The sequence below is a fragment of the Dunckerocampus dactyliophorus genome, chromosome 7 (genome assembly GCF_027744805.1).
Source record: "Dunckerocampus dactyliophorus isolate RoL2022-P2 chromosome 7, RoL_Ddac_1.1, whole genome shotgun sequence".
NCBI classification, from domain to species: domain Eukaryota; kingdom Metazoa; phylum Chordata; class Actinopteri; order Syngnathiformes; family Syngnathidae; genus Dunckerocampus; species Dunckerocampus dactyliophorus.
In genome coordinates, this window is record NC_072825.1 from 23,919,496 (window position 1) to 23,940,926 (window position 21,431).

Consider the following 21,431-nt stretch of genomic DNA (forward strand, 5'->3'; position numbering starts at 1 on the left):
TTTACAGTCTCCAGTTAACCTAACATGCATGTTTTTTGGAATGTGGGAGGAAACCGGAGTACCCGGACAAAACCCACACACGCATGGGAGAACATGTAAAGTCCACACAGCGATGCCCAAACGGAGATTCAAACCCAGATCTTCCCGATCTCCTGACTGTGTGGCCAACTTGCTAACCACAAGGCCACTGTGCGACGGTTATTTGCCCAACACTGCTTATTATACTCAACATGGAACAGAATACTGGTCTTTTTTTCTTTTTTCCTAATTACACTGATTGATGTACAGTTGTAATGAGCATGTGCAGGTTATTTGTATTTTGATCTTGCAAAGTCCGACTACTTACTGCCTGCAACTTTCCTTGGCTCGCAGAAAAAAAAAGTTTTAAGAAGTAAGTCTTAATTTACAGTGGCCGACGGGGGCAAAAGTGCAACAACTCCAAAATCTCCAAACAGAAATGATCCAAAACACACAACCACTATAAAACACATGCAACAGGGAAATGCTGCAAATAAAAAATGTTGCAATGACAAAAAAAAAAAAAATTCTGCAAGTTCACAGATTAAAAAGGAAGTTGGCCAGCCTGGGGGGGGGGTTGTTTGTGTTTTTGGTGTTCGCAGCCTTTTTTTTAAATATATTTTTTATCTTGCTGAGTTTATGTGATGGCAATTTCCTTTGCTGTAGGTTCCTCAGTAAAAATGATCATATATGGTCTGTTGTGCAGTGTTAGTGTGATAGTGTTGTTACAGCATTATAGCAGTTTATTTACCATTAAATCATATCAGGGTGTTACTGATCTGCGTGTTGTTATGGTGATTCTACTGTACCATTTTTAAGCCTCTATTGTGCGTTAACTATTTCAGTGAAAAATTGGGAAGGTACACTATATGCTTTGCCATTAATGTGCGTGTAAATGACCGGGGTTGCTTTTGTGTTTGTGTGAGATTCGAGCATATGATGCTGCTGAGTGTTAAAGTGACAGAGACTGTTACTGTACATAAAATCGGCTTTTGTCAATTTGGTTGTTTTCCAATTCAGAGGAGTGACGTGGAATTTCAAAAACTGCAGTATATGTACGAGTTACATGAATTGATTTTGCCCATTTGTAAGCGGGTCAGCCTCATCCAAGGATTTGGATTTCTGCCGGAATGTCTTTGTGATAGATAGTAGGGGTGAAACAATACAGTAAATTCACAGTTCGGTTGGATTAGATATTTTTTGATACAAAAACAACATTTTCATGCCTTTTTTAACTTGTATTTTATTGAAATTACCAACATTTGTTACAACTCAAATTTACAGTTATTAAATAAATGTATATGGTGCAGCTATAGCTGCCTCATTTTCTCCTGTGCATACTTATGAAACAAAAAACAGCACCTTGTAAAAGTAATGATAAAACTAATAAATAATTCACAATTCAATTAAATATATTCATATTCAATATAAAGATAATTACACATTTTTCATACTCGGTTATGTTCATCGATTCAATAGTATTTCAATCAAACTACGTAGCATTCATTAAAGACAGTTCACATACACATCGAGTTTGCTATTAAACATTACAATTATAAAATAACTGAAAATAATTATCAAAATGACAGTCTAGCTGAAGTCAAGGCAAGACATAAAAAACATAAGCCATAAACAGCTTTTACCCACAGGCCATCAGGCTTCTCAACGAAGCACTCACACACGCCGCACACAACACACGCACACACTCATAGCACTTTATTTATTTATTTATTTATTTATTTATATTAATGTCTCTTCTGTTGTTGTTGCTTAATTTATTGGTATATATGTTTATGTTTCTTATGTTCTTATTCTTTGTGTTTTCTTTCTTTTCTTGGGAGAATGAACAGAATAAGATTTTCATTGCATAGTATAACTGCATGTTTTACCATGCACATGACAATAAAACTCTCTTGAATCTCTTGAATCTTGAATAAGAAGATTTTTTTTAAATTCATCATAAAATAATAGCAAGTGTCGAAAAACGCATTTCCATAATGGAGTTCAGAGAACGCGCAGCGCAAATGATTCATTTTTTTAAGGTTTTGCATGAAATTAGCTGCTACAACTACTTTATAATGATTTTTATTGTATATACGCATCTTGCTGCTGAGTTATTTGCATAATAAAGATTAAAAATGCAGTTTTGCATGCCGCTTGAGAAGTCTGCTGCCATTTTTGCCGCCGAGGAGCAACAGCAAACCAGGAGGGGACTTTGATGTCAGCTGACCGATGTCATGTGACATCTGTGACTTGGGTTACATTGTCATTCGATTCATGGTGGTGTCGAATGGTTCGATACAGATACACTGTACATGTATTGTTGCACCCTTAAAAGAAAGATACTGTAGATCGACATGTGGATAGACACTTATTTATTCTCCAAGAGAAATTCAGTACAATACTCTGGCTTCCGTCCACATCTCAAAAACATGTTTTGTTTTGCTAATTGAGACTCAATATGTGTGTACAGTAGACGCCCCTACAACGTAAATAATCCGTTCCGAGAACCTTTATGTTATAGGGTTTTTATGTTATACGAAGCGTAAAATACATGTAAATAGCCTAATCCGTTCCAAGATCTTCCCAAACTCACACCTTGGCACTTCAAAATATTCAAAGTCCTCCAAATATGGTGGGAAAATATAAGAAAACGTTAGCATAAACATAGTACAGTAACATTCCAATATAAAATAAGGTAATAAATAAGATTACTGTGAATAAAACTGAAAAACAAAAACAATCCTACCGTTCACGAGATGTCTTGATCAGGAGCGCAAGTGGAGGCAGGAAGGAGGAGGAGGACTGGCCTGAGTCTCACACAAACTCACGTACGTGCTGTATAACTCAGCCAATGAGATTAGAGCGTAGGCGGTGCCCCGAAAATCAGCCAATGAGAGCGTGATTCGTCAAAAGGCGCATAGCGCATAGTGTTAGTCTGAACTTGCACCGACTTGAGGCATTAATAAAGTTGATTGAAAAAAAAAAAAAAAAAGACTTGCACTGACTTGACGCTTTATGTTATATGGAATATCTTCTGTAATACGAAGCAAAAACTTTACATAAATTCTTTATGTTCAGTGGAATTTATGTAAAAGGAGGTTTATGTTATGCAAAGTACTACTGTATATGGGTCTAAATGCTTGCTTGTCTATCTAGCCATCCATCCATTCTCTATGCCACTTATCCTAATTAGGGTCGCGGGGGTATGCTGGAGCCTATCCCAGCTGACTTCGGGCGAGAGGCGGGGTCCACCCTGGACTGGTCGGTTGTTGTCTGTTTATGTCCTATTTATGACCAATCCAAGGTGTGCTCTGCCCCTTGCTCAAAGTCAGCTGGGATAGGCCCCAGCTCACCCGTGACCCTAATGAGGACAAGTTGTTGAGAAAATGGATGACATTTACAACAAGGACTTAGGTTCTACTACTTTCTGTTATGGTTGCGTGTGCGGAGGATCACAGAATGCGGAGACAAGGTGAGTTGCCGACAACGTTTAATTGTCTTTCAGCGTGGAGATAGTTGCAGGAGTAAACAAAAAGCGCTGGAGTCCGCAGCTTGCGGAGCTCCAGGAAAAAGTTTCAAAAACACAAGAGGCTTGCAAAAGGGTCGAGTCAGAGGGACAACCGGAGCACCAGCTGTGGAGACGCCGAATCTTGAAAGGCTAGTGTTGACGAGCCGCAAGTGCGCTGTTCGAGCAGTAAGGAAGGAACCGGCGTCTCACAGCTGCCCCTACTCAGGGTTAAGTAGGGGGAAGGATAATTAGCTGCCGGTGTGTCCAGTTGTCCCGGCTCCTGCGGTGCGCCCAGCTGTGGAAGAGAAAGAGAGAGGGAGAGAGAGAACGAGGCGCAGCAGCAGGTGACCGTCACACTTCTGTCTTTAGACAGAAGCATTTTAGGCAAAGTTGATTGCTTCATTGGCTGTCGACCTGTTCTAAGGGCTTGAGATTTATTGCATTTACAATCTACAACCCCTGGCAAAAATTATGGAATCACCAGTCTCGGAGGATGTTCATTCAGTTGTTTAATTTTGTAGAAAAAAAGCAGATCACAGACATGACACAAAACTAAAATCATTTCAAATGGCAACTTTCTGGCTTTAAGAAACACTAAAAGAAATCAAGAAAAAAAGATGTGGTAGTCAGTAACAGTTACTTTTTTAGACCAATCAGAGGGAAAAAATTATGGAATCACTCAATTCTGAGGAAAAAATTATGGAATCATGAAAAAAACAACAACAAAAGAATACTTCAACACACCACTAGTACTTTGTTGCACCACCTCTGGCTTTTACAACAGCTCGCAGTCTCCGAGGCATGGACTTAATGAGTGACAAACAGTACTCTTCATCAATCTGGCTCCAACTTTCTCTGATTGCTTTTGCCAGATCAGCTTTGCAGGTTGGAGCCTCGTCATGGACTATTTTCTTCAACTTCCACCACAGATTTTCAATTGGATTGAGATCCGGACTATTTGCAGGCCATGACATTGACCTTATGTGTCTTTCTTCAAGGAATGTTTTCACAGTTTTTGCTCTATGGCAAGATGCATTATCATCCTGAAAAATGATTTCATCATCCCCAAACGCCCTTTCAATTGATGGGATAAGAAAAGTGTCCAAAATGTCAACGTAAACTTGTGCATTTATTGAAGATGTAATGACAGCCATCTCCCCAGTGCCTTTACCTGACATGCAGCCCCATATCATCAATGACTGTGGAAATTTGCATGTTTTCTTCAGGCGGCAGTCTTCATAAATCTCATTGGAACGGCACCAAACAAAAGTTCCAGCATCATCACCTTGCCCAATGCAGATTCGCAATTCATCACTGAATATGACTTTCATCCAGTCATCCACAGTCCACGATTGCTTTTCCTTAGCCCATTGTAACCTTGTTTTTTTCTGTTTAGGTGTTAATGATGGCTTTCGTTTAGCTTTCCTGTATGTAAATCCCATTTCCTTTAGGCGGTTTCTTACAGTTCGGTCATAGACATTGACTCCAGTTTCCTCCCATTTGTTCCTCATTTGTTTTGCTGTGCATTTTCTGTTTTCAAGACATATTGCTTTGTTTTCTGTCTTGACGCTTTGATGTCTTCCTTGATCTACCAGTATGCTTGCCTTTAACAACCTTCCCATGTTGTTTGTACTTGGTCCAGATTTTAGACACAGCTGACTGTGAACAACCAACATCTTTTGCAACATTGCGTGATGATTTACCTTCTTTAAGAAGTTTGATAATCCTCTCCTTTGTTTCAATTGACATCTCTTGTGTTGGAGCCATGATTCATGTCAGTCTACTTGGTGCAACAGCTCTCCAAGGTGTGATCACTCCTGTTTAACTGCAGACTAACGAGCACATCTAATCTGATGCAGGTATTAGTTTTGGGAATGGAAATTTACAGGGTGATTCCATAATTTTTTCCTCAGAATTGAGTGATTCTGTAATTTTTTCCCTCTGATTGGTCTAAAAAAGTAACTGTTACTGACTACCACATCTTTTTTTCTTGATTTCTTTTAGTGTTTCTTAAAGCCAGAAAGCTGCCATTTGAAATGATTTTAGTTTTGTGTCATGTCTGTGATCTGCTTTTTTTCTACAAATTTAAACAACTGAATGAACATCCTCCGAGACTGGTGATTCCATAATTTTTGCCAGGGGTTGTACATATTTGGTGTAAGTGGTGTGTAATTGATAGAAATGCTCTTGATCTACTTCTAAGCTCATAATATAAATGATGGCATTTAGGCAAGGGTGACAATTAAACAGCTTTTGTTTTGACTTACAGTAGTGTTGTAATAATCCTAATAATAACAACATGAGCTACTGCTGGGGCCATAACCCACGACAAGCTAAAACTCAACGTCACTTCCTGTCCTCCACACATCTGTCCGCCTGCCACTAAGGTCCCCTAGAGAACACATTTACTGTGACACACACGAGCAGGAGTTATTTACTCTTACCATGTCTACTATATTGGTCATATGAGTGTAAAGTCATTTAAAGCTGCCATTACAATACAATGATGAGACAATATCCACCACAGGAAGTACGCTGTCCAGAAAAAAACAAGAAGCTGCTAATGTGTGAGTCTATGTTATTTATGTATAATATGTCTTATTTTCTCTGATTAATATCGACTACATTGGGTAATACAAACGTAAAGGTGACTATAGGGGTGTTATTTCATGTCTAGGGGGCTCTAATCATTTAAAAAAACGTATTTAGAACATCATAAAATATTGCATTTATTAATATTGAATCCTACTTTGCGGAAATAAAGTCAGACATAATTTTTTCCCCATAATATTATGTAAATTTAGCACCATAAACTTGAAATATTGAGAAAGACATCCCTTTTTAAAGTCCTAATATTATGAAGAAGAAACAAAACAACAAATAAAGTTGTAATTTTTGGAAAATTTGGTTGCGGAAAAGTTGTATTACAAGAGTAAAGTCAAAATATTATGGAAATAAAGTCATAAATACAAGAAGAAAATTTACTAAACTAAAGTTGAAATAGTTATAAAAAAAAACAAAAAGTCAACAGCAGAAATGGAAAAAAGAGCTGTAATTTCACAAGAAAAATTTAACACTAATAACAATGGCGGGCCAAATGGGACAGAATGAAATAATGAATACATATTTGAATAATTATTTAAATGCATCATTAAATGCAAAAACATATATAATTATTATTTTATTTTAAGTTTTTGATTAATTAGGATTAATTAAGTCAATTATTAATTCTTTACTTTATAATTTATCGAAATAATTTTTTATTTCAATATCTATTTAATTATTTCACAATTTCATTATTTCACAGACTTGTAGTGTTACACCTCCATGAATTCATTTTGTCTGTCAAGGGACCCGTCAAAGTCTGTGGGCGGATCCTAACACCTGATTGGTTACCCGGTTCATTTCAGATGGATTGATGCACAGCCACTGATCTAAAAAAAAGACTGGATCGAGCAACCTATTGTTTTCACGCGCCAAAATTTGAAGCCAGATTTTTTCGATCGCCGCCATCTTGGTGAGACCACCTTACGCGCCACAGCTTTGTGATTGTGCTGGTATACGAACGCAGAATTAGTGAAAAATCATCAAAAACATCAGGAGTGCCAGTGAAGGAAGCGAGGATGAGGAAACACAACTTAAAAAGCACTTCCCAAGAACCTTCCACTCGTAAGTACTTTTACTTGGCACCTTTTTTTGACCTGATATATGTGCCACTACTTGAACGGCTTTGCTTTGAAAAGTTCTCGAAATGTAACCAAAAGTTAAAGTATGAACTTTGATGGGTGGTTTTGCAAGAATTTTCTAGTTACACCTTCCTGTAACAACTAGGCCTTTTTTTGGTGCCTAGCCTAGCAATCAATGATAAAATTATTTCTATGCAGTTTTTTACAGTAGGCTTTGAGTATTTGCACTTATCTAATGTCTTTTTGTACCAAAAAACAGCTTTTTTAAAAGCTACCACAACTACCAAGTTACATTAATTCTGATACCACACATGATTCACGCAAAGGTAGAAGACATGTGACAAAATTTCTGCTTTCTTCCTGCCTTAACCTTATCCTGAGATAAAAAAAAATAATGGTTTACCGTAGGAAAATAATTAGACAAAGATAGACTTTAAATTCCGTACGTAAAAAATGTTTGCAGGCTGCCACACAGCCAATTTTTCGTCCATCTCGAAGCTAAAATACATCTTACTAGCTTGATAAATGACACAAAAGCGTATAAATCTGAGTAGTTATAACCTTTAGCAGTTGATTTTGGTGGCTATACGATCAATCGAAGTTTTACCAGTGCGTTGCCATACTGTTGTCTCACAGCAAAGTGGTCTCACCAAGATGGCCGCCGCAAATTTCCATTGGCTTCAAAAATAAAACAATAGAAGCTCGATCCAGTCTTTTTTTTAGATCAGTGTGCACAGCCAGTGAACATATTCTGATACACCAGGTGGCGCCATTTATCACGTTTATGGTGTTTCGTTGTTCAATATTATTCGTCAAAATATATGCTTATTTTAGCAAATGTTACGTGTGGTTTGCCTAAATTTTATGTATAAAAACTTATTTGGCTAATTTATTGCTCTCTTTTCCATTGTTTCTATGTATATTCATCACGGATTTACCAAAATGCTGCCACTTACCACTTTCTTTGGTTCCATTTCAGCTTATTTTTCAGCTGTGATCAAAAGAACAGAGACTTGAGGTGAGAAACACTATTGAATTCAAGAAATAACAAAACAGGAAGGTGGTGTCTGTGTTGATCTCCCTGCCACATCGTGTCTTTAGCAACAACCACGTCTTCAGTGAAGGTAAAAGTAACCTTAAAGTAAAAACGTGTTTTTTGTTAACATTTCTTAGGCTTGTGGCATAAGTGTTACCTCTGATGACATCATAGATGGGCGACAGCGCTGACTTCCAGTTCCTGTTTCCGTGTATTAACATGGAAACTCCATCAAGAACAGAGTTGGACTCACGCAGTGCAGTGACACGACAAGCTGAGCACCATATCGTATGCTAACTGAAAAATGTATGCAAACCGAGGCGTCATTTTATAAATTTTCGGCGCTAACCAGAGCATACAGTAAAGTGAGGTTCCATTGTACTTAAACCAAACAGATAGTTTCAGTGTTAAGAGAACAGTATCCATGTTATTTGTTCTGTAGCCAATAATGACACAGGAGCGTTTTAAGATAAAGATAAAGATACATGATCCTAACAGTGATTATGGCAGAGCTTTAAAGCAAAATAGCGATTTCTTTTAAGAAATGCCAACTGTTGAATTTTATGCACGCCCGTTTTAAGATGCCAAATAAAAAACATGAGTGGGAAACCTGAATGGAGGAAAAGGATGATCAATCATGTACTTGAAACAAGTCTGACATATTATCAGTCAAGCCAATTTGTTTACGATTATTATTGTTGGTCAAGTCAATGAGAAATCAAATGGGTGCTCTTGAGTTATGAAGAAACAAGATGTCCAAGGCTCCTTCAGGATGGCTCTTTAATGACAAAGTGGTTTAAACAGATTGGTTTGTAATTCAAAATAGACTGGGATGCAACTCACGTGAAGCGGAGAACAACATTCTGCTCGCAGGGTGACAAGAGCCTTGGACTTTTTTCTTTGTGATTTTAAGCACCCTAGCCACATTATGAAAAAACTCCCTGAGCACTCTGCATTTTGTTGTTTTTTTGTGGCCTGTAGTTAGCTAGTTCTTTGATAGCTCGGGGCTCTGAAAATACGTTAACCAATGACTCATTCAAATGAGCACATTTAGCATGTCTGGGTACACAGACAGTTTAGAAATTGTTGGTCTTTCTTTAACCTCAGTAGGATCATCCATTGGGCCTTGCTCTATCTTCTCCGGATTTGCTGTGGTGACTGATTCCTCTCAGTTCTTAGACCATGAAAATACCGTTGTCTCAATCCACGCAGCTTGAGATGTCTCATGTAGACTCCTTCTGCATCCCCTCTGCGTAAAGACTCTTGCAGACAATAAACAATAAGAAACAATAAACACATACTCACTCGCTACTTGACTAGTAACGGAAGAAAGATACTTGTGAAGACCTCCATTTAGCTTGATGTAGATTTGACCGTTTGTGCTCCAAGTGCTTTGTATCTTTCCCTGCTTCCTCAAGTCTCGTGCTTTGTACTTTTCAGCTTCTTTCCTTGTTCCAGCAGTGCTGTCTTGAATTCCCTGTTGAACTTCACGGTGATGACAGGTGTGGTGTTCTTTCTGCTATGCAGTGGGATGCAAGTATCAAAGGTGGTCGTGTCTATTTCCGTCTGCTTTGATTGTAGGAAGTTGGCAATTTGTTGCTTTGTTGACGGAACATCCAGTTCATCTGGTTCTCCTCTGTTTTGGACTACCCTACCTTTTGACCTGGGGGTAATTCGGAGCCCAGTGAGGATCACACCATTCATTCGTGCATTCTGATCCATATCATCAATTCTGTTTTCCATTTGCTTCTTTCTCTTCCTCAGGAGTGGTGTGCAAGACAGCGTTATCCTCCAATAGTGCCTTGATATCATCCTGTAGAACGCTGATATCATTACATAATGCTCTTTTGTCTTGCAGAGGGTTTTTTGCTTCCTTAAGAGCAGCGCACAAGGTGGCATTATCTCCCAATAATGCCTTGATATCGTCCTGCAGAACCCAGAACATCATTGCATAATGCTCTATTCAATTTATTTACATTTTTTAACACCACAGTCTTTAAAAGCCCAAATCTTGGCAAATATGTGGATACATGTCATTTTCTGTCAGGTATTCCCACTGTCATGATCTCTTGATGGCAAAGGCAAAAAAGCTTTCTCTCTTTAAACACGGTCGGATTGTTGAGCTGCATAAGCAAGGCCTCTCGCAGAGCACCATTGCTGCTGAGGTTGGATGCAGTTGTGATGTACTGTGTATCACAATGTGCAGAGGAGACAAGAGGTTTAAGTTTTAACAGTTTTAACAGCCTTTAACTATTTCCAGACAAGCACAGGAACAGAAATCTACGGTGCCGAGCAAACAAACAGGCACAGCACAAAAGGAAGCAAAAAGGCAAAACCAAGAATAATATGCACCGCCCTGGCGCAGCTACGTAACGTGCTGCAGACGGACACGACTCTGGTCAAATAGTCTCATTTGTTAGTGCCGCATTTGTGATGTTTTGTGCAATTAAAATGAACGTTTGTACTGCTTTCATTTTTGAATTATTTCAGTGTATTTTATATGTCAACCAAAGTTCACCCATTCCCCCATTGGAAACCAAATGAAACCAAAATAGTCTCATTCTTTAGTGCTATGTTAGTGCTGTTTTGTGCAGTTAAAATGAATGTTTTTGCCGCATTCGTTTTTCAGATATTAACGATTTAAGTTTTTGGGCTCTTACAATCAGCCCACCGACATGCTCAGAATGAAACTCAAAATCATTTTTTAGTGATACAAGACTATTTGGGTTTCTTCTATTTGAGTAACCTATGTCGGGGGCTGGATGAACTTTGGTTGACCTATAAAGTAAACTGTAATAACTCAAAAACAAAGGCAGCACAAACGTTCATTTTAATTGCAAAAAACAGCACAAATGCAGCACTATCAAATGAGACTATTTGACTAGAGTTTTGCATGGAGTGGCAATTTAGAGTCTCCAATTAACCTAACATGCATATTTTTGGAATGTGGGAGGAAACCGGAGTACCCGGAGAAAACCCACGCACGCACGGGGAGAACATGCAAACTCCACACAGAGATGCCCAAATGGAGATTCAAACCCAGATCTTCTCAATCTCCTGATTGTGTGGCCAACATGCTAACCACTAGGTCACCGTGCGGCCCCTCAAGGAACACCGAGGTCTAAACAAGAAACACAAAGGCAGTAAATATAACAAAGAAAAGCACAACAGACAGCAAAAACATAAGATGACAATAACAAACTAGTGTGTTACAGTAAGGCGTGACAGCAGTAAGACAGTCATTTTAAACTTCTTAAAAGATCCTGAGGGCTATGAAACACAAAAAGTCAGGTAGTTGACCTCAAAAACTCTGATTGCCGGTCAAAAATCCTTCATGATGCATGGCCCAAATTAAGGTGATTACTGGTGCCAAGTGCAGTCCAATAACCATCAGACGGCTTCTGCAAGAGAAAAAACATCTAAAGGCCTTGTGTTCTTCAACGCCACAAAATTGCCCATTTGGAATTTGCACGAGAGCATGCAAACATGAGACAGATGCAAGAAGGTTTTATTCTCTGATGAGAAAAATATTTAACCTTGACGGTCCTGATGGCTTCCAACATGACTGGCATGACAAGGAGATCCCACCTGAGATGCTTTCTACACGACACAGTGGAGGGGGCGCCATCATGATCTGGGGTGCTTTTTTCTTCAATAGAACAATGCCGCTTCAGGTGGTGCAGGGGTGTCAAATGGCAGATGGCTATGTGGAGATGTTACGTGGGGCATCCCTCGTGACCGAAGGCCCTCGTCTGCGTGGTAATGATTGGCTTTTTCAACAGGACAACGCTGCAGTTCACAATGCCTGCCTGATAAAGGACTTCTTCCACAGGAATAACCTCACTCTTTTGGACCATCCTGTATGTTCCCCTGATCTAAATCCAACATTGACAACATTTGGGAATGGATGGCAAGGGAAGTTTAAAAAAATGGACATTGGTTCCAGACAGTAGATACCCTCCGTTAAGCAATCTTCACCACCTGGAGCAACATTCCCACTTGCCTCCTGGAAACATTCGCATCAAGCATGCCCAAACCCATTTTAGGTGATTAACAAGAATGGCACAGCTAGTCATTACTGAATCATTTTTTGAACATCTTATTTCTATTTTCGGGGGGTTTGGGGTTTTTGGGTCTTAAACTTTTGATCAGCTGATCAGCCTATTTCAGGTTCATTGTTGTTTGCAATACATTGCTTCCTCAAAAATGTTTTTGTCTCACTCCCATTTCTTATTTTCGCATTTTGAAGCTCTGCTTAAAACCTCCTTGAGATCCAACACTACAAAATGTAAATTCCTGCAGCTTTTCAACTGGTCTTAAGGAGTTCAAGTGTTGTCTCTTTGCCTCACAATACTGTCTGGGAATAACAAATGTTTTTGGATTTAATGTTGACACGATGCTGTGTTCTCAGAGATCTCTGAGACGTCTGCCATTATGTGAAAGCAGATGGAATATCAGCGAAGAGGAAGTTTGAGCTCATTTTATGTTATATATCTCCCATCTTGTCTTAATTTCCAATGTTTTCTGATGGTCTAACTCGACTTGTGGCAGAACTAGGCACTGTAAGCAGTTTGTTGAAAGGGTGTAGCCGCTGTTTTTTTTTTATGTCTTCCTGCATAATATTTGTTTAAAAACATTACAATTCGCATGCCTGTCATTTAATCCTCAGCACCCCCAACAGGTTACAGTTATCCAAAGTAAGTAGATTTACTGCTTCATTTTGCTACTTTGGTCTGCAGTGTAATACTTCGTTTGATTAGAGTTTTGTATTTCGACCTCTGGACGTGCAGGTAATTGGCTTGCGGCATATGAAGTGAGTTAAACATCCACTTGAGTTGAATTTCAGCAACTTTTTTGTACTATTATTTAAAATGCATATTTCTCTAATAGATACAATTCTGGTATTCTTGAATACTACTAAAGTGTACCACCAGTGTTACTTGTACCACAGTTTGAGAATCATTGGGGTAGAAAATAACACAAATGCCCCGATTTCAGGTGTTTGCGAAATTTTCCTCATCCTTGATCGAGTCTTAAAAGAGGTATTCAATGTTAAATGTTTATTTGCTGTGTTTGCCAGGATGTAAAACTGCATTATAGTGCGTCACACAGCCATTATAGCAATTTTTTCCATGAGATGGACACATGTTTGACTCATCAATGATCTTGCCAGTAGGTTTTCTGGGTGTCTATAAGGATATATTTGTTTTTTTAACACAGTCACATCTTACTGTATTGACTTATCTTTATATGATGTCTACACACCCACAATTAAGATTAGACAGCACCGGCATCACCCGAGGCACCAGGATAGCTATGCAGACATTAATTAGGACATTAGGAGGATAAAATTACATTTGGTTATTATTATTATTACTACATTATTTTATTATTGGGTTGGTTCGGTTTTATTTGTAATGTTGACGTGAACTTACTTCGTCGGCATAAACTGGTCACGCAACGTTGATGAAGGAAAACAGGACAATTTAATTAGGTTTTTTTTTCCCGTTTGTTTGGATGAGACAAACTTTTGTGATCCTCTGGGGATGTGCATGCTGGGTAATGAAGGTTCCAAGTGCAGCAAGTGTACCGTATGCAGTACACAAGACAATAGTGGAAATTGCAGCACAGCACACAGAATAAACAGGTTTAAATAAAATACAATAATAAAGTTAGAATTTTTAAAAAAAGCAGAAAACCAAAATGGCTGCTTAAATTAGACCCTTTTCCAACAACATTTCTGGGAACCTTTTTTTTGGACTCATGGAAAAGTATTACTATTTTAGGAGAGGTTTAGCAGAAAGGTTTGCAAAAATCCTGGGTAAATGAGAAGTTATTGTGATGGAAAAGGGTTCTCCTCAGGAATACTTACAAAGGAAAATGGCACTGAACATTAATAGGCATTGCAAAAAGTGATACAAACAAAACTGCATTGCAAATTTATTGAATGTTTCCCAATTGAGGTGAAAAATACAACAAAAAAAACCAACTCAAGAATATATGATTATAAAGGCAGTTAAACATACCGTATTAAAAACAAATTTAAAGGAAAGCTATCTGAACGCCTTTACCTTGTTTATCCAGCAAATTAAGGTGTGTTGCTTTATTTCCATACTTTGTGTAACACAAATAATTTCTCGTTTGCAGTTGTCTTTAGCCAGGTTAATTATTAAAAAGTGACATTTAAAGCTTTGTATTAAAATCCAAAGCTTTGTGTTATCATTGGTTGTTGGTGTCAACATTTCAGCTTTTTCTCATTGTGCCTTTTGCTCTATTTTTACCATTTTTGCTGTTTTTTTTTTATTTTAATTTGTTTTTTTGTAGTGAAACAATGACAAATTAGCCCCAATACGCAGATGGCCCCTGGGCCGCACTTTGGGCACCCCTACTTTTGTGGATCTTCGTCCGAGTCGGGCTTGTGGCGTGGGCTCCCTGAGCAAACTACAAATCTCTTTGGCTTGTTGGTTCAGTGTGGTGGGCGAGCGAAGCGGTTGAGGAGAGATGTGCAGCATTTTCTGGAGGTGCACATCTATGGAGTTATATTTGTGCCATCATTTTGAGGTAACAAAGTCTGATTTGGAGCCACAAGGTGCAATAATTACTGTTACGTGAGCAGGCACATCGCGGCGCGCTGACTCTTCTCTTCTTGTCGCTCAACCTGTGAGCGCGAGGCGAGCCGGTGTACATGTGTGGGACATGTACTGTACCTGGTATCTCAGGTCGGATTTTGGGGACTATGCTCCTGGCTGGAGCTTGCGGGTTTCGTGCCTGGAGAGCGGCAAGGCGTACATGCGTGTTCAGTGGTCAAAATGCGTGCCTGTTGGTCAGTGCCCGGGAAGGGAGGGCACTGATGTAATGAGAAGTAGCTCGCGATCTACGGGTTAGTGACTCCTGCTCTAGTCCATTCATTTTCAATGGAACCTGCGCGACAGGGCGATTACCGCGAGTCACCGTCCAGCCAAGCAACAAGCGAAATTCGTGCATGTCATTGTGCACACGCTGGCTTGCGATGCGATCCCAGAAAGTTGAAAAATGTTCAACTTTTCATCGCTGTCGCCCAGACGAGGACCATTCAGCGGAAGATTCATTCATTGACCAATGAGCCGACAGGATGCTATTCGGTACGCCCTCGCAGGTAAATACGCAGGAAAAAATAATACTGGTGTGAGATTTCCTGAACCTTACAAAATATAGAGATATAAATAAAAAACAGCGTCATGGGAACTTAGCCAGAGAAAAACATAACATGTAAGTTTACATTAATTTACACGGACATTTATGTAAGGTTATTTTCAATTATAACAACATCCGGTGTTCATCGGACGCTTTTATTCCTTTGAACTACTTTGATACCCCCAAATTCCCTCCAAATCTGAAAGCCAATCAAAACCGTCGCCTCCCGTGTTTGGAGCCCATTGGAAAGGGCGGTCGATAATGTAGCATATATTACTTGCGTTCCAATAAATGTTAATGTAAAAGATACAGCTCCACGGACAGGCGGTGGGTGGCACTTTAAGAGTATCACTACAATCGATACATTTTTAAAAGGCTACTACTCATAACATCACTACAACTTTACTAATTTTACGCGAGGGGACGCCATCTTGGGAAGGTCAAGGGTTAGCGAACTTTCTCCGACTTTCGGTGTTGAACATCCGGGTTCACGGTGCATTCACGTTACCTTTGTTGGAATCGGGAAACAGTTACTTGGCCTGCTGCTTTGTTTTATACCTTTTGAAAGTGCGTATCGATCGCTGTAGCAAACCGGTCACCGTTTTGTGTATCGGAATGGCTTTACGTTTTTAACTATTATTTTTTTTTATTTCAGGTTGTTATTTGTTTTTGTTGTTCTGGTCAAAGAGTTCATTTTTCCTCACACAGAAGATGGATTCAGTGAGGATCAAGGGAACGAACAGGTCAGACGACACATAAAAGTAAAACAATGTCGGCTTTCCTATTATATTGTATTTACTACCAATTATTTCCCGCTGAAGTGTTTTTGTGTAATTATTTATTTGGAAGGTAGTTTTTAAATTAACATCATATAACAGAATATTAAAATTGTTACCTATTGATACTATGTCACAAATACAAGACGACCCCCCCCTTTAAAAACACAAAAATGTACCTTTTTCAAAATCATGTCAGTAACCAGACAAGAGAGTTCTTTGATGACAGTTATCTTTGCATCATAACTCCTCCTTTGTTGTATGCTAAGTCACTAACAACCTTTAAGGCACTTTTCTCCTTGGATTCGGCAGCCTTGCTGGTGTGTGAGAAAGACAGGAAGAAAAGCTCTGCCTTGCTTGAGAAGGCACCACCTGTTGGTTTGCTTATAAATCTCTAAGCCTCGAATGTACGACCTATTTTGTATTCATGTCAATATGGTAACGTGACTCAGTTGAGTTTTCAGACGATAAGTGATCGCTGAGACATGGACAAGAAGTAGGATTAAATAAACTCTGCTTTTTACTGCTCTTTTTCTTATATATATATATATATATATATATATATATATATATATATATATATATATATATATATATATATATATATATATATATATATATATATATATATATATATATGAATAGAACCTCATGATATTATTACACAATTGCCCATGCAATGATTATTATATTTGTACTAACAAATTGATGGATAACTTGCTTTGAAATGAGAAGTAAAGTGACATTCAAGTATTTATTTTTTTAAAAATGCATTGAATATCTTGCTGCATGATTAGACAATACTGACGTTTAGAAGAACTGCATGCAGTAACATTTTTCTGTCAAAATGACGGATCAAATACATTTAGAAGGACAAAGGTGAAGTGCATTATTGATATGCATTATTCCTGAGGTTTCGTGGGCCACATAAAATGATGCGGCGGGCCACATCTGGCCCCCGGGCCTTGTGTTTGACACCTGTGAGTTAGACCATTACCTTTTGGGTAATAAGGCAATGTGTTTAATTCATTGAACTATATTGGCAGTGATAATGGTTTAGTGTATTTCAAACATGCAAAACAATTTACATAGCTGTGCAATGTGGGCTGTGGGCTGGCTCTTGGGGGGCTGGTCTTTGTGCTGCCTGCCCCTGTGGGCCGGGTGGCTTACTGGTGGTGGGGCTGTGTGGGGCGGAGCTTGCTGGGCGGTGGGAGGCAGGTCCCTCTCCTTTCATGCATCCTCAGTGACAATTTCACACTCATGTTCGTGCACCTTTATATACATGAAGACTTGCACGCATACAGAGATACCTGTACACGCGTACATATGCACACTCACAATTCTTACGTACTTCCACCCCTAACTCACTGAGTTAACCAGGGTGTTATTATGTTGTTGGTGTTATTACAGTGATGGTGATGTCGGCCCTAATGGCTGGACAGAACAAAAAAAATCATGTTAGACATGTTTGAAAGCTGATAAGTAACTTTTTCCATTTTTCCCCCTCTTCAAGTCCCGTTATTGTACACAACCCTTACCTCCAGGGGCTGAAAGATGACTTCCTGTACCACTTCAACCTGGGAAAAGGAACACACAACCTTCCTGCTCTGTTTGGTGACACCAGAGTAAGAATTTTTCATTTACAGTATTCATGTGTGGAAAAATATGCAAAATGTAATCATCTTTTGGGGGTGTGTGTGTGTGTGTGTGTGTTACCTGCAGTTTGTGTGCGTCGGGGGCAGTGCATACCGAATGAAAGAGTTCATCGAGTACATTGCCACAGAGCTTGGTATGGAAGATCCCCAATCAAAATACCCCAATATCTGTGCTGGGACAGATCGCTATGCCATGTACAAAGTTGGTCCTGTACTCTCTGTCAGCGTAAGTAGAAACTAACCCACATCACACACTCAAAACTAAGAACAAAAACATGAATACAAAGTGTTTGTTTGGGTTTTGCAGCATGGAATTGGCATCCCATCGATATCAATAATGTTGCATGAGCTAATAAAACTCCTCCATCACGCACACTGCAAGGATGTTACAATAATACGCATTGGGACATCAGGTGGAATAGGTAAGCTCCTGTAATGATTTGATATCCTTCTTGTTGCCAACCGAATCTCATCTATTTGTGAGTTTGTTTCATTGTAAATTCACTGATGAAAACGGAAATTACACCTCTCAACTGATGAGACGCAGTTTGTTAGTTTCACCACAAGAGGGCGCGCTTAGTCTAAAGCAACGTCATCAGTAAATCTCGTGTCATTGCCCCTCGCTCTGGCTACATCCTGAGAGTTATATTCATAAAGAATAATTTACATACCATTGCATAACAGTAGAGAATCATGGTTTGCCTCTGGTTTGTTCAGATTTTAGAACAATTTCCTGCAAGGGTCACTCTAATGCCATCATAAAACCTTTTTTTTTAACTTTACACACGACTTTGAAGTAATGGTTAAAGTAAAATTTTAACATGGGGTGTCCAAACCTTTTCCAGTGAGGGCCACATAGTGAAACATGAAAGGATGCAAAGGCCGCTTTGATATTTTGCAAAGCAACACATGCAAATATGCTACAAATGGTTTATAGTATATTTCAAGAAAAAAAATGCATCTCATGATATCGGTGAAAAAGCCCATTATTAGTACCGTATGTTCTCTCTTTGCTCTTTTTTTTCATTTTTGCTGTTGTTTTTTTTTTAATCTTAAATAATTTTGTACATTTTCTTGATTTAATATTATAACTTTATTGCCACAATATTTTGACTTTATTCCCATTATATTATAACCTTATTTCACCTAACCTCATTTTCCATGAATTCCAACTTTATTTTGTTTTGTTTGTTTCTCATATTATGACATTTAAAAATGAACTTATTTTTTCTTTATTTCAACTCTTTGCTACTAGACTGACATTATTTAGCCTCATAACGTTAGGAGTTTATTCTCATAAAATTACTTTTTTTTGTAGTTAGAATGACTTTTTTCCTCTTAATATTTTGACATGATTCTCATCAAATTAGAGCCTTTTTAAAAGGAATTTTCCAACTATTTCAACTTTCTTCTTGTAAATTTTCTTGTCGTAATTCTTACTTTATTCCCATATTTTGCCTTTTCTCGTAACATAACTTTTGCTGCAACCTAACTGTCCAAAAATTACAACCTTATTTGTTGTTTTGTTTGTTTGTGGTAATATCACAACTTATATATATATTTCAACTTTATGCTTCTAAAATTCTGTTATTTTTTGCTCATAAAATTATGATGTTATTCTCGTACGGCCTTTTCTCGTTAGATTCCAGCTTTTTGCTGATTTGTTCTTTTTTTTAGTTTTCTTGTTGAATTATATTTTTAAAATGTGCTGTGGGCCAATAAAAAAAAAACAGCCGCGGGCCGCAAATGGCCCTCGGGTTGCACTTTGGACACCCCAAGCTTGCCTGCAATAAAAACGTTAAAAGAAGTTAACCACGCTAATATGTAAAAAACAAGTTTTTCCCTTCTTCTCTTCTTGTGAGGGCTGCTGCTTCTTATGGAATTGGAAGTGTTATGAAAAATGTAAAGAAAAATCAAAAATATGTTGATTAAGACCATTCTTTTTCCTGATCTTTCTGCATCAGTGGTGCTTGACTCAAGGGGGTCTAAAGTCCGGGCTTGATTTTTAGTGTTCCATGGCATAGTCTTCAAATATAAATAAAGGAGGATTAGGGCCACACTGTAAAGAAAATAACAATAAAAGGTTCTGATAAAATGTTGTATATGCAAGTGTGTAGACTGTTATTTCATGTTTAGAGGGATCTAATAATATTAAAAAACAGACGTAGAAGGCCGTACCCGGGTTTTCTATTTTGTAACTACAAAAATATCCTACTTAGCGGAAATTCACTTGTCGTGGTCAGGTCTGGAACTAATCAACCACGATAAACGAGGGATTACTATATTTAGTGATTAGTATCAACATTTCAGCCTTTTCTCTTTACATTGTGCATTTTTGCTCCATTGTTCCCATTTTTATTTCTTTTAGTTTGGACCCTCCTGCGTGTTAGTCCAACTTAGTTTTGCACTATTTATGAAGGTGTCTTTTATTTAAAGCCTCATTGGGTTTTAGGCCTTAAGCCTGGGACCGTTGTTATTACCAAACAGTCGGTAGACGCAACGTTCCTGCCCAAATTTGAGCAGCTGATCCTGGGGAAGACGGTGGTGCGTGATACTGAGCTGGACTGCTGCCTGGCAAAAGAGTTGTTGGAGTGCAGCAAGGAGCTGGACGAGTTTGAGACGGTCATAGGCAACACCATGTGCACGCTGGACTTTTATGAAGGTCTGCTTGAACTCATGCCGGCATCGTAGTGTTGATTGTGTCATGTGCAATTACAAGCATTTTGTGATGTCACTCAGGTCAGGGCCGTTTGGACGGGGATTTCTGCTTGTACACAGAGAAGGACAAACAAGAATACCTGGCTAAAGCCAAGGAAGCAGGCATCTGCAATATCGAAATGGAGTCCACCGTCTTTGCTGCCATGTGCAAACTGAGCGGCCTACGAGGTGAGAAAAGGACATCAGAAACATTTCACTGCTTTAAAAAAAATGTAATCTTTATTGGTTTTGTAACATTACAGCGGCTGTGGTTTGCACAACATTACTGGATCGTCTGAAGGGAGATCAGCTGACGAGCTCTCATGAGGTCCTCCACGACTACCAGCAGCGCCCTCAGATCTTGGTAGCCCACTACATTAAGAAGCAGCTGAAAGCCAAAGCGCTCCATAGATGAGGGCTTTGCTTCATATGACACCACTTTGCAATATATCATATCTGCTTGCTGAAATTAATTTATTTCTATTTGTGCTGGTTCATTCCGATTCAAGAGTAGCATCACAACTCAGTAACAGCATAATAAAGCATTCTTCCCCATTCTCTTGGTTTACTATAATAATCCTGCATTGTGTTCCCGAAAAATGTTAAAAGACAGTAAGGGTGGAACGAATAAATGTGTTGTAATTGCTCCACTCGTTCAGCGAACCACCGAGTCTTACATAGTTGCCGGGTATGTGGTCTTTAAAAGCAAATAACTGCCGGGGCCTTTAAATAGCAGCGAGTCAGAAAAACTGGCTTTCACAACTGTGGCTGTAAGCAACCTCCTGATCAACTCCACAAGATGGCAGTAGCTGCATTTCATGTACAGTAGATCCCAGATCCTGCATTTTTGCTTGAAAATGTTTACACAGCTCACCCCAA

General features: G+C 38.8%; 1 protein-coding gene across 5 annotated transcripts; it reads left to right on the forward strand.

The window, feature by feature from the left end:
* Positions 1–12,932: 12,932 nt before the first annotated feature.
* On the forward strand, positions 12,933–21,107 carry upp1 (uridine phosphorylase 1). 5 transcript variants are annotated; one of them, XM_054783159.1, is made up of 8 exons: positions 12,933–12,948; positions 16,080–16,167; positions 17,714–17,825; positions 17,923–18,081; positions 18,163–18,277; positions 20,308–20,517; positions 20,595–20,741; positions 20,816–21,107. In XM_054783159.1, the coding sequence occupies exons 2-8, from the start codon at positions 16,136–16,138 to the stop codon at positions 20,965–20,967; spliced, it is 927 nt and encodes a 308-aa protein (XP_054639134.1). In that variant the 5' UTR covers positions 12,933–12,948; positions 16,080–16,135; the 3' UTR covers positions 20,968–21,107. The 5 variants fall into 5 exon arrangements, with proteins under 5 accessions (XP_054639134.1, XP_054639137.1, XP_054639132.1 ...); XM_054783162.1 differs by lacking the exon at positions 12,933–12,948 and adding an exon at positions 13,046–13,064; XM_054783157.1 differs by lacking the exon at positions 12,933–12,948 and adding an exon at positions 15,278–15,386.
* Positions 21,108–21,431: the final 324 nt, after the last annotated feature.

Coding starts and splice junctions, on each gene's coding strand:
- upp1 (XM_054783157.1), top strand. CDS start 15,350: ATGAGCCGACAGGATGCTATTCGGTACGCCCTCGCAG. Junction 18,082..18,162: donor GTCCTGTACTCTCTGTCAGC/GTAAGTAGAAAC, acceptor TGGGTTTTGCAG/CATGGAATTGGCATCCCATC. Junction 20,742..20,815: donor CAAACTGAGCGGCCTACGAG/GTGAGAAAAGGA, acceptor GTAACATTACAG/CGGCTGTGGTTTGCACAACA.